This window comes from Prunus persica, chromosome G2 (assembly GCF_000346465.2).
Source record: "Prunus persica cultivar Lovell chromosome G2, Prunus_persica_NCBIv2, whole genome shotgun sequence".
Classification (NCBI taxonomy): Eukaryota; Viridiplantae; Streptophyta; class Magnoliopsida; order Rosales; family Rosaceae; genus Prunus; species Prunus persica.
In genome coordinates this window covers 14731058-14748006 of record NC_034010.1, presented here as the reverse complement: position 1 = coordinate 14748006, position 16949 = coordinate 14731058, and the positions used below count along the sequence as shown (strand labels likewise).

Below are 16949 nucleotides of genomic sequence, written 5' to 3'. Positions count from 1 at the left end.
TCGGATTTAACAATGATACCTTAATGATCTTTGCCTCGAGCTTCTCCTTGATGAAATGTCTGTCAACTTTAACATGCTTGGTTCTATCATGTTGCACTGGATTATGTGCAATGTCTATTGCAGCTTTGTTGTCACAATTCAGTTGCATGGCATGTTTGGGTTTGAACCCCAATTCCTCCAACAAATTCCTTATCCAGAGTAGCTCACATACTCCTTGCGCCATACCTCGATATTCTGCTTCAACACTTGATCTTGACACTACTTTCTGTTTTTTACTTCGCCAAGATACTAGATTGCCTCCCACAAAGGTAAAGTATCCAGATGTAGATCGCCTGTCAGTAATAGAGCCCGCCCAGTCTGCATCAGTGTGACCCTCAACATCTAGATGACCATGTCGTGCGAACATCAATCCTCTTCCAAGAGATGACTTCAAGTATCTCAGAATTCGGTTTACCACATCCATGTGGGCTTCACTTGGTGCATGCATGAACTGACTCACCACACTTACAGCATATGCTATATCAGGTCTAGTGTGTCCTAGATAGATTAACTTACCCACAAGGCATTGATATCTTTCTTTGTTGGTGGGTACCTGATCAGGATATTCACCAAGCTGATGATTCAACTCCATTGGCGTAGCTGCTGGTTTGCTGACTAATATTCCAGTGTCAGTCAAAATGTCAAGGATATATTTCCGTTGTGATAGAAATATTCCTTGTTCTGAACGAGCCACTTCGATGCCTAGGAAATACTTCAGAGCACCAAGATCTTTCATTTCAAACTCACTTGCCAAGTGGTGTTGCAATGCTGCCTTTTCTACTAGGTCATTCCCGGTAACTACCATGTCATCAACATATACAATAAGGGCAGTGACTTTACCTTTCTTATGTTTCAAGAAAAGAGTATGATCTGAGTTACTTTGCTTGTATCCAAAATCCTTCATTGATTTGCTGAACTTTCCAAACCATGCTCTGGGTGACTGCTTCAAGCCATAAAGAGACTTTCTCAGTTTACACACCATGTTGCTAGTATTGGGCCCCATCTTGCATCCTGGAGGGGAATCCATATAGACTTCTTCTTCTAGGTCGTCGTGCAGGAAGGCATTTTTGACATCAAACTGGTGTAATGGCTAGTTTAGGTTTGCTGCCAGAGAAAGAAGTACCCGAATTGTGTTTATCTTGGCTACAGGGGCAAATGTCTCCTCATAGTCAATCCCATAAGTCTGAGTATAACCTTTCGCCACCAATCTTGCTTTGTATCGTTCAATGGTGCCATCTGCCTTGAACTTTACTGTATATATCCATCTACAACCCACTGTTCTCTTCCCTTTGGGAAGGATAGTCATCTCCCAAGTGGAATTCTTCTGGAGGGCCTCCATTTCATCATTCATCGCTTGAGTCCACTTGGGATCTTTCAGTGCTTCCTGCACATTACTTGGAATAGATACAGTGGATAATTGACATACAAATGATGCATATGATGGAGACAACTTATGTAGGGACAAATGATTAGCAATAGGGTATTTAACTTTTGTTTTTGGGTCCGGGTCATACTGTTGTCTAGGAATCCCTCTAGTGGTACGAATAGGTAACTGATAACCTGTGTTTCCCGTATGACTCGACTCATGTAAAGTGCTTAAGTTAGAGTTTAAATGTTCAGTTACCTGCGGGGAATCTTCAGGACCTGATTGGATGATTGGTGATGGTACTGTAATAGGAGGGAAATTATCTGAACCATCATCTGGAGTTTCCAGTAACTCTTGATCTTGTTGCACTACTATAGCTGGTTGCTCGGACACTGACTGCTCTAAAACAGTTTGTTGAATTTGGATGCTCTGAGTATCTTCTGCAAAGATAGAGCTCTCCTCCTACAGAGGATGCTCAGAACTCCCCCTGAGTAATAGAACTCACTCTCGTGGAAAGTCACATCTGCGGTAACATGCATGGTCTGAGTGGGAGGATGGAAACACTTATAGCCCTTCTGAGTGTCAGCATAACCCACAAAGACACAACGTAGTGCACACAGATCAAGCTTGCCACGCTGATGTGGATACATCTGAACATAAGCAACACAACCAAAGAGACTTGGTTTTAGATTTGGTGTGGATGGCATGGTGAGGAGAGTGGTCAATGTCTGAAATAGAGTTTGATACTGAAGAGTGCTGGATGGTGTTCTATTAATGAGGTAAGCAGCAGAACAAAGAGCCTCCCCCCAAAAATGATGAGGCATATGGGCCTCAAATAAAGAGGCACTAACAACCTCCAAGAGATGACGATTCTTACGCTCTGCGACGCCATTCTATTGTGGTGTATAGGCAAATGTGGTTTGATGAACAATTCCATGTTGACTTAAAAAATTATGTAGGTCATGGTTGACGTACTCTCCTTCATTGTCAGACCGAAGCGTAGTGATTTTCTTGTCAAACTGAGTAGCAACATATTGATAAAATAACTTGAATTTGGCGGTGGACTTCACTTTTCTGCTTTAAGGAAAAAACCCAGGTCATTCGGGTGCAATCATCAATAAACGTCATAAACCACTTAAAACCGCTAATAGTGGGAACTCGTGATGGTCCCCAAACATCCGAATGGACAATCATGAAAGGCAAAGAACTTTTATTCAATCTTAATGGGTAAGAAATACGATGGCTTTTGGCCAAAATGCAAGTTTCACAATGAAAGTCTGATTCAACAAACTGGGAAAACAAATCTGGAAATAAAAGTTTCAGATAACCAAAAGAAGCATGTCCTAATCGTCTATGCCATAGCCAAATTTTCTTCATCCTGATAGACTCATCTCCTCTCACATGATGTGTCTGACTCAATCTTGTACTGCTGTCTTCTGTCAAGTCCAGATAATACAACTTTCCCCTCCTAGTACCACATCCAATCACGGTCCTGGTGAGAAGATCTTGAAATAGACAATACAATGGCCAAAAACACACGGTACAATTAAGGGAATCAATGATTTGAGGAACAGATAACAAGTCATAGTTGAGTGAAGAGACAACTAAGACATGATCAAGACTTAATGAAGATGTAAGAGATAAAGACCCTTCTCCCATAACTTGGGAGGTGGTTCCATTGGCACTGGTAATATGTGTTTGGCTTGATGGTTTGGTAGAGTGCAACCCAGTAAAACTAGATGTCATGTGATCAGTAGCGCCAGTGTCAATAATCCATGATCTATTACAAGTAAGTGAAGATGTGTAAGAGGTACCTGAGGTGGCCAAGGCCTTGGAGCCAGATGTACCTGATGGAGGTTCTGATGCAGTCTCCTCGGATGACTGAGCGGATGCAAATGAGGCTCTGGTTGAATCCTTTTTTCACCCTTTGTGGACCCATCCTTCTGGATAACCAATGATCTCATAACAGCCCTTAATTGTGTGGTTATCTAAACCACATTTGGTACACTTCATTGGAGGCCGGTTACGAGTAGGGTCGACACTATAGTTATTCGGCCGAGATTGTTTGGACCTCGCAGTAGCCAAGGCCGTGGCTTCGGAGGTTACACCAGCTTCAGACATGGTTCCCTGTTGGTTACTTTCTCTTTTAATATGTGCATATGCGGCCTCCAGTTTGGGTTTTGGCTCTATCCGCAAAATCTCTCCTCGGATTTGATCAAAATTATTGTCCAAACCTGCAAGAAATATATAAACTCGGAGACGATCAACCTCTTTGCGTCTAGTCTCAATGTCTTTCGGATGCTCCATGGTGCTTGGACTTAATTGATCAAGCTCTTGAAAAATCTCAGTGAGCTCACTGTAATATTTGGCAACTGATGCGCCAACTTGCTTCATTATGAATGACCGTCTGTGAAGGTCATAAATCTTGGTTTCATCAGCACCATCTGAGTAGGTTTGCTTGATTGCAGCCCAGACTTGCTTTGCTGTGTCATAACGAATAAATCGTTTAATCTGATTAGGTTGCATGGCGTTGAACAACCAACTCTTGACTTGGCAATCCGATGCACACCATTTATTAAATGTGGGATCTGTGTCTGCAGGTTGGGCAATATCACCGGTCAAGTGGCCATGTTTTTCTCGCCCAGCTATCTTCATCTCTATGATTTGATGCCATAGAGAATAATTATTCTCATCTAGTTTGATTCTTGCGGAGAATTTGGAGGTGTCACTCTGCAAAGTGACGATTTGTGTGGTAGTTTTGGAGCCTCCTAACACCAAGGATTGATTGGTGTTTGCTGACCCATCATCGTTGGCCATGATATTGGCTTACAAGTGATGAGAGAAAAAAGAGGCAAAAAGAAATCTGTAAACGTTACTCTGGAAAACTTAAGAGAAAAGGACACAAAAAAAATTATTGGGTTGAAGGGAAACGGTGATTTGAGTTGGTTTGTGAGATTTGAATATTTGTTGAATGACGTGACAACTAGTTTGACAAACTGGTGCTGGGTTGTGAGATGAAATACAGGCTGGTTTGACAAACTAATTTGATGAAGGTGAACAATAAGACAAACTGATGGAATATAGATGGAATATAGGCTGGTTTGCAATAAGAAATAGAGGTTTTGGGAAAAAGAAGGCAAGGGAACGGTTGAGTGATTTTCTGGTGCTGGGTTTGTTGATGGTTGCTGTTGCGGAAGTGATTGCTAGGGTTAGGTCAAGAGACAGTCATAATCGACAGCTCTGATACCATATCAGATTGGGTGAAAAATAATATTTCATTCATATTGATATATAACAAATAGGAAGGTTATATATACAGAGCCTAGGAAACTATTCTAGGAAAGTAATTATGTTCCTATAATCTTGCATAATCAAATAGTTGACTTAGACTAATTAGGAATGTATAGCTCATTGACAATACATAATATCAACGACGGTTTCTAGAACATACTGACAAGGTAAAGGTTATAGACGACAGTAAATACATAACAGACATTGTGTAAATTTTATAACGTCGCTACAAATAGAAAAGTCGTCTAGGTTAAAATAGACGACGAGCTGTAAACTAAAAACCGACGTCTATTTGAAATTTAAAATTCAGAAAAATCATATGTTAGAGATTTTACCGTTTTATCTTGACGGTTTTCAGCAGCATCAGCATCAGCATCATTCGTGGGATTGTCTTCATCCAATTCAAGGGCTCTCACATTAGAGCAGCTTGCTTTGTCAGACATTGGATTTTTTGGGCTTTGCTCTTGAGGAATTTGAGGAATTTGAGTAATTGGTGTAGTTGGAATTTTACTGAGCAAGTTGGGATCAAAGTTGGGAATTAGTTGACTGAGTTGTTTCAACAAAATTTCCCTCTCTGCTCTGACTGCCTCCATAACACTTTCCTTTGCCCTGGCCTCCATCTTTTTGGTTTCCTCTCTCACTGCTTCCATAACACTTTCCTTTAATTTGTTAGCAAATTTTACTCTCTGCTGTCTAGGCAAATTGAAGAATTGAGTTGGGGAAACCCCAGCTCCAACACCTCTGACCCTCCCACCATGCTCAGGGGTTCCTAAAGCCAAGGTCAAAACATCGTTGCTCCCAGAGACAGTCAGAGTGCCCTCGGAGACTTATTTTTTCAAATCATCCTAAAAGTGAGAGAGAGAATGTTAGTGAGTGAACAGATAGTACAACTGATTAAATAAATTAATTAATAAAAATATTAACCGACGTGGGAAAGTTGTTATGACAACAGTTTCTTTAAAAAACAGACGCAGAAAATCATTTAATACGTCGTCCCAAAACTACCGTCGTTTTGTTTAAATTACAATGTCGGTCAATAAAATAACCATCGTTTATTTGACATCAGAGATAAAAACACTTAACCAAAATATTCATTAATCCATAAATAGTGTACAAACCAATTGCAGAGAAATAGAGAGGGAGAGAGAGAGTGTGTGTGTGCGTGTGAATATGAAGAAAGTTCAAAATTTAATTTAAAAAACTTAACACAGAAACACAAAACCGTCGTTGTAATTCAATCCAGACGTCGGTTTTATAAAAATCCTGACGTTATATATTTTTTAAAAGGCGGTGATTAAAAACAGTCGTGGGGTTTCATGTCTAACAACGGTTAATAAAAAGATCGACGTTTGAATGAAAAATAAAACCTCTGTTTTACAAGTTTAGAACAGAGTCAGTGAAACTTACGATTAATTTTGCCTTCTCTGCAACCTTTGGATCAAGGATGTTTCCTTGTTTATCTTCTCTTGCCTTCTTCCATAGCAGAGATCAATCAATTTCTTCACCGGGCATGGTTTCTTCCAATTGATCCTCTAAACCAACGTATGCTTTTCGAGACAACCTATGGTTGTACTCACATTTCTCCTTTCTCTGTGACTGCTCAGAATGCACAGCCTCAAAATCTGGGGATAACCTTGAAGCTACAAAGGCATCCCATTCAAATTTATCTATGAAGTTATAAAGTTGATGGGGCTCTTTTAACTTCTACTTCCCATTTGCGAATGGAAGGATAAACTACCTAGTTAAGGTAGACTTAAAATCCTTCCATTTTTTGCCGGCAGACGACAGCACCATCTTCTTGCCCCCTTCCCCAACAACATAAGCCATTTAAACAGCTTCCCAAATCTGCTCCTTCAGGTCCTTGGGTAATTGAGTCCATTTCTTGTCCACAAGAGGGACTCTGGTTCGTGCCAAAACACCAATGTAACTCTGCATCTCAATAGCAGCCTTGCCATGTGGTCTGTCACTTTTATTGTACTCAACCATAGGCTTAATATTCTGGATTTTCCTCTTCACAACACGGCTCATTGTGTTGATACCACCAGTAGATTTCGTCACTTCATCAAATGTCGCAGAGCTTGGGTCTTTCTCATCTTCTTTGTGGGATTGCTTGGAAGAGATTGTGCCTTTGAAACTGCAATGTCCTTGCCTTGACCTTTTGACGCCTGAGAATCCTTACTTTGAGATTTCAAAACCAAGTTTACAGAGAAAAAAAAAAGCAAGAAAAACGACGACGATTAGGTAAAATACAGACGTAAAATGAAAGTTCAGACGACGTCAAACAAACAAAACCGTCGTTCTATCTATATAAATGAAAGGACCCGCCCCGAATTTCCCAAAATCCGAGGCGAATCCTGTGAAAATTCCCAACATCACCCCGATGTCGGGCACACTTCTAAAGTTATACCCTTTTTTCCAAAATGGAATAAGGGTACGAGACTTTCTGCCGAAATTTTGACAGAGTCTCCCCTGTAAATTGAACATTTCCCAAAATTTCAACCTGCATAAAACACATTTCATAACCACAACTGGCAGCATGCACAATATAATTTCATGCAATTCACATAAACGGCCTTCGGCCTTCCTATAATTCTCAACTACCAAGCATGCCAGCAAGTCAATTCATGCCTTAAACAAGGCAAACGATAAATTCAAATATAAATTACGACTACTAAATTTCAACATACAACATCTAACTTTTTCAATTTCAACATACGAGGTTTTAACCTCCTAACACAATCACATCTATGTCCGCGGCTGCACCTAATAACCTTAGGCCGCCTACGTACCCTCCCTGAGGGATCAAGCCACACATAGTTCTTCCTTAAAACCCAATTCCACACATAGGCAATACCTTATTTCATTTCTCTGTATTTCACAATATCTCCCCATACGCCGGTAAAACCAACGCCACGTATGGGGTCTGTCTCAAGGTCGAATAACCTACGCCACGTGAGACCTGAACATCATATCACAATATCTCCCCATACGCCGGTACAACCAACGCTACGTATGGGGTCTGTCGACACGCCGGATAACCTACGCCACGTGCGACCTCAACATCATATCACAATATCTCCCCATACGCCTGTACAACCAACGCTATGTATGGGCTCTATCGACACGCCGGATAACCTACGCCACGTGCGACCTCAACATAATATCACAATATCTCCCATACGCCGGTACAACCAATGCCACGTATGAGGTCTGTCTCAACGCCGAATAACCTACGCCACGTGAGACCTGAACATCATATCACAATATCTCCCCATATGCCGGTACAACCAACGCCACGTATGGGGTCTGTCTCAACGCCAGATAACCTATGCCACGCTAGACCTGAACATCATATCACAATATCTCCCCATACGTCGGTACAACCAACGCAACGTATGGGGTCTGTCGACACGCCGGATAACCTACGCCACGTGGGACCTCACTTTCACATGGTGGTACTTGTAGTGTAACCAAAATCCGGGGAGGTACCTAAGGTAATGCGTATAGCACTTCAAACTGACATTCTAGACTCCCTTTAAACCTTTACAAACGTATATAAATAACCTCAACAATAGTCTAGCACCTGATAATCCCCCTGGGGAGGTGAGATTACTCCGGGAGACTCACGGTCAACCAAGGGTCAAACTACCCTAACCCTGGTCAAAAGGGCCCATGGGGCCCACGACCTCCAAATTTCGATCCGAAAATTCCTATGGGTTCTACGAGGTATAGGACACTCGTCCTGCAAGTTTGGTCCAGATCAAACGATCAGATCGCTCACGATCGCACGATCTGACGGTTAATATAAAACATAAACTTTAAATCGGAACATCTGGGGCTCCGATTCACGATCTGTGAATTCCTACATGATCCTAGAAATACCTAAATTAACGTAGATTAAATTTGAGACCATCCAACGGTCCTAACCTATTGAACCCGGATAACGCGCAATAGGCGATATCCGTTCGATAGTCAAACGACGTCCGAATCGAGATTCGTGAAATCCTACGCACTCGTGACAACCTAAGGATCTCATCGAGACATAGTGCAACTTCACTACCCTCGCCCACATGCCGCCACAAGCGCCGGCAGCGCTAGGTGCCCAAAGTGATTATGCATCGCCGGAAAATCTCAAAACCACGGCTCCAAACTCCTACCCTAGGTATAACACCCTATTTGGAGCTACTTTTGTTCTTGGACCTACCCCAAAAACTGACCGGAAGTGGCTGGAATCGAGATCCCAAAACCGGCCGAATTTCACTTTGTAAATCGAATTGCGTACGCTAAGAATCGATCGAATCCTACCCAACAGGCAGCTAGAGTATGAAGAATGGATGGATTTCCATACCTTGATCGCTAGAAATGGCGGTCGGAGGAGAGAGATCGGAGCCGGCGAATCGAGCGAAAACCGGGCAAAAATCGCCTTTTTTCGGCTGCTGGAGCGACGGCCGATGTCGGGGAAGGGCCGGGTCGTGACGCCGATGCCGAGCCAGTCCTTTTGGCACCGGTCCCGTCCGCAGCTGCGGCCGGTGGCCAGAGATTCGAGGAGAGAGAGAGAGACCGTCGGGGAGAGAAGGAGAGAGCTCGCAGGAAGGAGAGAGAGAGCACGCGGGAGAGAGAGAGAGAGAGAGAGAGAGAGAGAGAAATCTGATTTTTTTTATAAAAATTCCATTTTGAAATAATTACGATTGTGCCACTGGGTTTCTTTTGACCATATCTCTCTCGTTACAACTCCGATTCAAGCCCACTACGTGTCTATGAACTTATCTCAGTACGACCTATCCAAGAATACCAGTCACTGCCCCAAACTCTCTCTGGGTAAGAAAATGATCAAAATACCCCTGCCCCAAGGGTAAATTTATAATTTCACTTAAATAATTTAAATAAGGGATTAAATTTGGAGTTGGGGTGTTACAATAAATGTGGATGTGGTAATATAATGTTGTCATTAACTTAAAACGATGGTCAATAAATAAAACCGTCGTCATATTATAAGTTCATAAAAAATAAAATAAAAAAACCGCCCAGTTTTCTCTCTCCCACGTTCTTTTCAAATAAGACGACGGTTTTATCTTTCAAACGTCATATTTATTAACACACCACGTCGGTTATTATGAACAGCCGTGCTATTGAAATAGCACGAATTTAATTACCGTCGTGATGTGTCAACAAAACGGTCAAATTCGAGAAAAAATCGTCGTCCTCACATGACCTGTGGGTGCGAACAATGAAGGATTTGGCATTTACAAACCTGAGTCTTGTTTCAAACATTAGTAAATAAAAAAAACTTCAAATGAAGAAAAAAAAACATCAGGGAAAGTGAAGAAAAAAAAAACGGAGTGAGAAAGTTTTCAAACCTTTGGCTTGCAAAGAAAGTTTCCTTTGGAGTCAAATTTTGGAGACGAAGACAAGGAAGAACATAGATGTTGAGAGGGAAACTGAGAATCAGAAACTCATCTTTTCGGAAATGAGAGCGAAACTGAGAGAAAACTGAAAATTTTAGAGAGAGCGTAAAAGTTTAGGTCAGGTGACCAAAAAGTTTATATAGTGTCCCAAAGATAAATACAACGATGGTGGTCATATAAACCGCCCTAGTATGTAGTTACCACAACATTTAAATAAACTAAACTGACATGGTTATCAAAAAAGCCTTTTGACTTTTTGTATTCCGAAAACGACGTGGTTAGTTGGGCGCTACACGTCAAAAGTATACTTTTGAATAAGTGATATTATAAGTTACCACGTCGTTTTTTTTAAGACACCAAATGGTTTGTCTAAACCTCGTTGCCTTTAGTTCAATGACCGATGTTGTTTGTCTTCACCTCGTTTGTTTAATACGTCATCCGTGTTTCAAGAACTGACGTTGATTTCTTTTGTTAAACGGCGTTAGGTTTAATATAACCGACGTGGATATGAATTTTTTTTTTTATAAATTAAATTTTTTTCCACGATTTCTTTCAGTTTCAGTTTTCAATTACGGTTCCAACTTCTTCTTGCCCTCTGTCTCACCTCTTAGGAGGCAATTGTTTGGGTGTTGGTGTGTGTGTTTATGTTTGTGTATCTGATTCACAAACATACATACATCACCAACGTTCAAAAAATTGTCTCTCTGATTCACAAAATTCTTCTTGCCCTCTATCTCACCTCTTAGGCTGCCGTCGTCAAATTTTAGAGGCAAATTTTTGGATGTTGAGACACAAATACACATACATCATCAATCTCTAAAATATTGTCTCTCTAAATGCAAATCTGTGGCTGCCGTCGTCAAATTTTAGGGGCAATTGTTTGGATGTTGATGTCTGTGTGCGTTTGTGTATATGAAAGACACAAACACAAACACACACACATCATCAACTTCCAAAAAATTGTCTTTCTAAATGCAAATATGATGAGGAACAAAGTTCCATCTGGTAAGATTTCGTAACTCTTGGGATCTCATATCTGATTCTGACGGCTATTTTCTATATAAACCGTCGTGGTTATTCTCAATTCTTGTCATTAAGTTGATCTACAGACGTAGGATAACAAAATCCAAGAAATAAAAATTAAAAAAAAAATTACTATTAAGACGACGGTTTAGATATAACGTCGGACATATAAAGTGAATAAATACGACGGTAATTTTAACTTCACGACGTATCTCTTGGATCTCAGAAAAATCTGTTATGTCGGCGGTTTTCTATACAAACCGTCGTGGTTATTCTCCATTCTTGTCATTAAGTTGATCTACCATCGTAGGATACCAAAAGTCAAGAAATAAATAGTAAAAAATAATGAAATTAAGACGACCATTTAGGTACAAGGATAGACGTATAAAGTAAATAAAAACGACAGTAATTTTAACTTCACGACGTGGTAAATTTTATTATACGGCGTTAATTGAACAAACCAACGTGGTTATAGTTAAAGATACCGTCGTAGTATGGCACAAGAAATAAGTCGATAAATTTATCTTTTCCGTCGTTGTACATTTATTTAAGATGGCAGTATTTTGTAATATACCGCCATGGATTCTTTTGGAATTTTGCGACGCCGGATACGAAAACTTGGTCGTGGTTATTACGGAGTAAAAACGGCGGTTATTTCTTTAAACCGTCATCTTTACTTTCTACGTCGGTTGATTCATACCTTCTGCCATTGTTTGTGGGCTCAGAGTTATTAAATTAGGTGTGTCGTTTTTTAAAAACAACCATTGGAATCCCCATTTTTTAGGTGTTTAAGTTAATCTTACACGGTGATTTTATAAAACCGTCGTCTTTTCAAACACAACGACGGTTTTTTGTTAAACCGTCGTTTTTTTCTGGGCGTCTTTTTCACTTTTTGTAGTAGTGAAAGAAAGGTTGAGCAACTGCATTTGAACTCTCAGTCTCTAGTGAGCCAACTTGTTGAAGAAAGCCATGCTTGGGCAGTTCACTGTCGACACAAGAATCAAAGCACTCAAGATTCACTTGTTTAACTCGCAAAGAAAGCATTGGTAGCACATACTCAACCATTTCTTTACCAAGCATGCGAATTCAAAATGACATTAATTTAAAAACAATATTTAAATTTTATTTTTGTAAAAACATCTTTTGTGTATCATCTCTCTAATAAAGGTGGAGCTCACCAATACTATGGGTCCCATCTCTATTAGGGAGATGATACACAAGTTGGTCTCTCTAAAGATGGAGGGGAAACTCTCACATAACGGGATAACACTTTTTGCTATTCCCAACCAATAACGCAATAACACGTATGATAGCCGTTTCACGGGTCATTGTGTTATTGATTGGGGATAGCAAAATATTGCTATCCCCCGTTACAGGTAAATTTTTTGCTAAAGGTGGTCTCCTTATCATTTTTCAAAAAATAAAAAAATAAAAAAACTATATATGAGATATGACTCAATGTTGGTGGTAGTGATGTGGCAACGATAGTGATGCTTGTGGTGGCAGAGGAGCAAAACTACATAAGTATTTGTTCAAAATAAATACGTATTTTTAATGTATGCAACTTGAACCCATATATTTCCCTTATTAGCTTAAATAATAATAAAACAGAAATTAAAGTTGAAACTCATCACGTAGCTGACAGAGTATTACATGTTATCTCTGTGTTAGAACACATTGGGTTCGAATTACCATGAAGATTGTCTCTGGGCATCTCTTGTTGTGGATATAAAAGAAGCTTGGTAGGGAGCTGCAAGCATTCAACCTCTCTCTCAAGCATCTCTATAACTTTGTTCATCGAAGGACGATCGCTTGGCTTCAATTGTATACACCACAAAGCAGTTATAATCATCTTTTTTATTATTTTCTTTTCCTCTTCTGTAACATCATCCATCTCAAACTCTTTGCCCATGCAAAATTGGTCTGAGACCCAACGAGGAAAATAAATTTGGCTTGAATTCTCTATGGATGCGTTCAAATTCTTTCTTCTACTTGCCATTTCCATCAACAACATTCCAAAACTATATACATCAGCTTTGTATGAGACACCTCCAATATTTTTGTAAAACAACTCAGGAGCCATGTATCCCATTGTTCCTCTTGCTGCCGTCAAAGAGACGATGGTATTACCTACCGGATATAGCTTTGCAAGCCCGAAGTCAGAAATTTTTGGGATGAAATTCTCATCCAAAAGAATATTGTGAGGCTTGATGTCAAAATGTAGAATTTGCATGTCACAACCTTGATGTAGATATTCGATACCTTGAGCCACTCCAAGAGAAATCTCATACATTTTCATGCAACTTAAAGGATTGCTTCCTTCTTTACAATAAATGTATTTATCAAGAGATCCATTTGGCATGAAGTTACAAATTAAGGCACGCTTTGATCCCTCAACACAATAACCAACAAGTTGAACCATATTAAAATGGTGAATCCTCCCAATAGTAGCTACCTCACTTATGAAATCTTGTCCATTAGCTTTAGGCTTCTCCAACATTTTAACTGCTACAAATCGACCACTGTGTAACTTTCCTTTAAATACAGTCATAACCTCCTTCACCCAACTTCTCATTGAATCTACTGGTCATCTTTTTAATATCTAAGTAAGAGTACCTTATCGGACTGAGGTTGTTATCACTTTGCAGGAAATCTTCTATGTTGCTATACATTGACAAATGCCTTCTTCGTTGTTTGTAGATTAGAAGAGCAGCCAGAAATGGAAACCCAAATATAGATCTTATTGGGAAAAATGCTCCTGCAAAGCAACATCACAAAAAGAATCACAAATGACATGCTTTATTGGATATAATATATTAAAAACCTTACTCTTTGCTTCCATTTGTTTTTTCTACTGACTACAATTCTGCACTAAAGGAATATGCAAACTCTTACCGTATGACAGCAAAAGTTTAATACCTGCAAGAGATACAAGAAAAAGTGACCAAAATCAAAGGCTTGACAATAAATTTGAAATTTCGAAACACAGATATATATATATATATATATATATAAACTCTATCCTGCTTAATGGTTGACCAAGACTAATTAGCAAACTACATCATATGAGGAAGAAGAGAGAAGGGAAAGGAATATGCAAACTCTTACCGAATGTCAGCAAAAGGTCAATATCTGCAAGAGATACAAGAAAAAATGACCAAAATCAAAGGCTTGACAATAAGTTTGAAATTTTGAAACACAGATATATATATATATATATATATTCTCTGCTTAATGGTTGACTAAGACTAATTAGCAAACTACATCATATGAGGAAGAAGAGAGAAGGGAATTTAAATTAGGCAGACAAAATACAAGTAATAAAACTATTTAAAATTTTTAGAATTTTTATTTTCAAAGAATATTTGACATATTTTCTCCATATGTCTTTCTCATTTTCAGCCCTGTATCGCCTTATTTCAAATAAAACTAAACAAAACAAATGATTGAAAATGAGAAATAAAGCGTAACAAAAAGTCATAGATGATAGATTTAAACAAGTGACATTTGGAGAAATTCAGAAAGTTTGAGTAAGAAATTGTAGACTTGGAATATAGCAAATAATTCACAAACCTAATTTGTAGCTGGTCTTGAGAAAGCGGAATTGAAGCTCAAAGCCATACCCCAGTGCGTTATGTATGTCATGATAAGAAAAGTTTCTATCCGTTTCGTACAAGAACGACTTACTCATCAAAGTCGTCCACTCTATTCTGCACCCATCCTCCATATCTGATGCCGTTATAGTCCCTTGCTTGACATAATTATACGTACTCATCGCAGACGAGTTCACTGCTTTTGCACACTTGAAGAAAGTTATAGGTGTTGTACTGGATGCTAATCGAAGATGAGAAGTTAAGTTGTAAATGGAAAGGGAATAACGGGGGATGGAGGAGAAATCATTGTTGCGAATGCCAGGATCTACAACTCGGATTGTGAAGTTGTCATAGTTGATTGCCTGCACATAGTATCTTCCCCGATTTATTGTCAATACTGTGAGGTTGTTGTCACAATAGAGGTTGTAGTAGTAGTAATCCCAGTTCGTGCAGTTGCTTTGATTTGTATCGTTGGCTATTCGAAAGGGGCTGATTATGTTGTTGATGTTACCGCAGGCAGACGGGACGCGCTTATCAGGGCTCTCAGGGCTCCGATGGCTCTTCGTAATTGATGTACCAGTTATACACACTAAACCATAAGGAATATAGAGAAACAAGGCACTAAAACCAAGCAAGAATACACTTGCTATAACGAGAACACATAATCTGCAAGTGCTTTGGTCAAGCAGCTGCTGCATTTCTATTGTCACGACTTGGAGGTCAAAGCCGCGTCTGACAGGAGCTTAATAGATACATGCCAATGAGTTTCTTCCAAGTGATCATTGACGAGAAGGCCAATTGCATGCCAATGAGTTTCTTCCAATAAATAAATAAAAAAAGGTAATTTCGTGTGCTTTGCGGGGGAAATAATGGCATAGGAGGAGAAATGGTGGCCTTTTCTGTACATTTGTGCCTACGGTACACCTAGTGGTTAAAATTATGTGTTCTTGGAGTCTTGAGGTTGTCTCATTACGTTTTTGTCTCACTCTGATGCGCATGGGGTTATTTTTCTTTACAATTTGTCTCTGGTACTTCGGTCAACGGTCAAAGCCGCGTTTTACATGCCTGCATCATAGTCTCATAAAATATGATACGATATGATCAGATAGATATTTGGTTGCTAGAAGAAATCCATGGGCAAATGCATCAAGTCAAGAATAATGCTCATATAAAATCTTCGTTTTGCATGCTGCTAATGACATTTGTATGTATTATATAAAGAATTTTTAGCCGTTTTGCTCCCTTAATTATTAGGCAATTCGAATTTACTCCCTTGAATTATTTCATCCGTTGATTTAGTTTTTTTTCTTGTTTAAAATAGTCAATATCGAACTTACCATTAGATTTCTTGAGATTTCATCTATACTTCTGTCTAAATATTGATTAGGGGCCCATGTGATTTGTTTGTTGAGGGAATTATAGTCCTTCCTTCTGTATTTCCATTTATTGTTTAAAATAAACAATAAAACAAATTCCATTTATTGTTTTCATTTTCGCAACCAAACCCGTACTCTCCTCCTCCGCAGGCGAAAACCCAACAACCAAAGACCTCCATTGCTCCCTCTGCTCAAGCTCATTGTCACAAAAAAAAAAAAAATTGAACAACGAGAGGAGATAAGGAAACAAAGAGGAAGAATAGAAGGAAAAAAAAAAAAATTGGCAGAGAAAAAGAAGAAAAAAAAAGGGGGGGCGGGGGGACCACTACAACCAAAACATAACGATTTGGGGCAGGGGTGGGTATGAAGAAGATGGGTGTGGGTGAGATGGAAAGTGATTGAAATGACAAAAATGTCCTCAAAATTCGAAAGCACGTGCCCCTCACATGTATGTGGATGAAATTCTCAAAAAACTAACAGTGAGTGCAACATTGGCTATTTTTAACAAGTGCTAAATCGACAAACAAAATAATTCAGGGGGGTAGGTTCAAAATGCGTTATAGTTCAAGGGGCAAAACGACACTTTACCCTTATATAAAAGCAAAATTAGATATTAAACATAAGTATCTTTACTAATTAGTATTTGAGACAGAGAGTATTTTTGTTTGGATTTTAATACCTAAGAATGAATTGTTGTTTTGGATTAGGCCAAAGAGGAGGCCCAGATTCGTTGGCCCACCTTAAAATAACAACTGAAAAGACAATGCTATCCTTCTTCTTAAAAAGCTTGGCCCAACTTTAAAACTTACAAAGTAAATGACTTTTTTACCCCTGTATGTTTAAAGTACACGCGATT

The 16949-nt window shown here is 39.3% G+C and overlaps 2 protein-coding genes across 2 annotated transcripts; both read right to left on the bottom strand.

Annotated features, from left to right (window-relative positions):
• Positions 6524-13624, bottom strand: LOC109947360 (rust resistance kinase Lr10-like). The gene is made up of 2 exons (XM_020557305.1): positions 12817-13624; positions 6524-6861 (listed from the first exon to the last, which is right to left on the bottom strand). The coding sequence occupies exons 1-2, from the start codon at positions 13622-13624 to the stop codon at positions 6524-6526; spliced, it is 1146 nt and encodes a 381-aa protein (XP_020412894.1).
• LOC18785819 lies at positions 13376-15415 on the bottom strand. Its single transcript, XM_020557304.1, has 4 exons — positions 14698-15415; positions 14233-14256; positions 14020-14043; positions 13376-13882 (listed from the first exon to the last, which is right to left on the bottom strand). Exons 1-4 carry the CDS (start codon positions 15413-15415, stop codon positions 13662-13664), a joined length of 987 nt encoding a protein of 328 aa, XP_020412893.1. The 3' UTR covers positions 13376-13661.

What these genes read in the sequence shown, in the direction of transcription:
- LOC109947360 (XM_020557305.1), bottom strand. Translation starts at nt 13,624, where the DNA reads ATGTTGGAGAAGCCTAAAGCTAATGGACAAGATTTCATAAGTGAGGTA. An exon ending in GCCCAGAGACAATCTTCATG is followed by an intron (nt 6,862 to 12,816) that starts GTAATTCGAACC and finishes AAGGATTCTCAG; the next exon opens with GCGTCAAAAGGTCAAGGCAA.
- LOC18785819 (XM_020557304.1), bottom strand. Translation starts at nt 15,415, where the DNA reads ATGCAGCAGCTGCTTGACCAAAGCACTTGCAGATTATGTGTTCTCGTT. An exon ending in CAAGACCAGCTACAAATTAG is followed by an intron (nt 14,257 to 14,697) that starts GTTTGTGAATTA and finishes TATCTCTTGCAG; the next exon opens with ATATTGACCTTTTGCTGACA. An exon ending in TAAACTTTTGCTGTCATACG is followed by an intron (nt 13,883 to 14,019) that starts GTAAGAGTTTGC and finishes GTTGCTTTGCAG; the next exon opens with GAGCATTTTTCCCAATAAGA.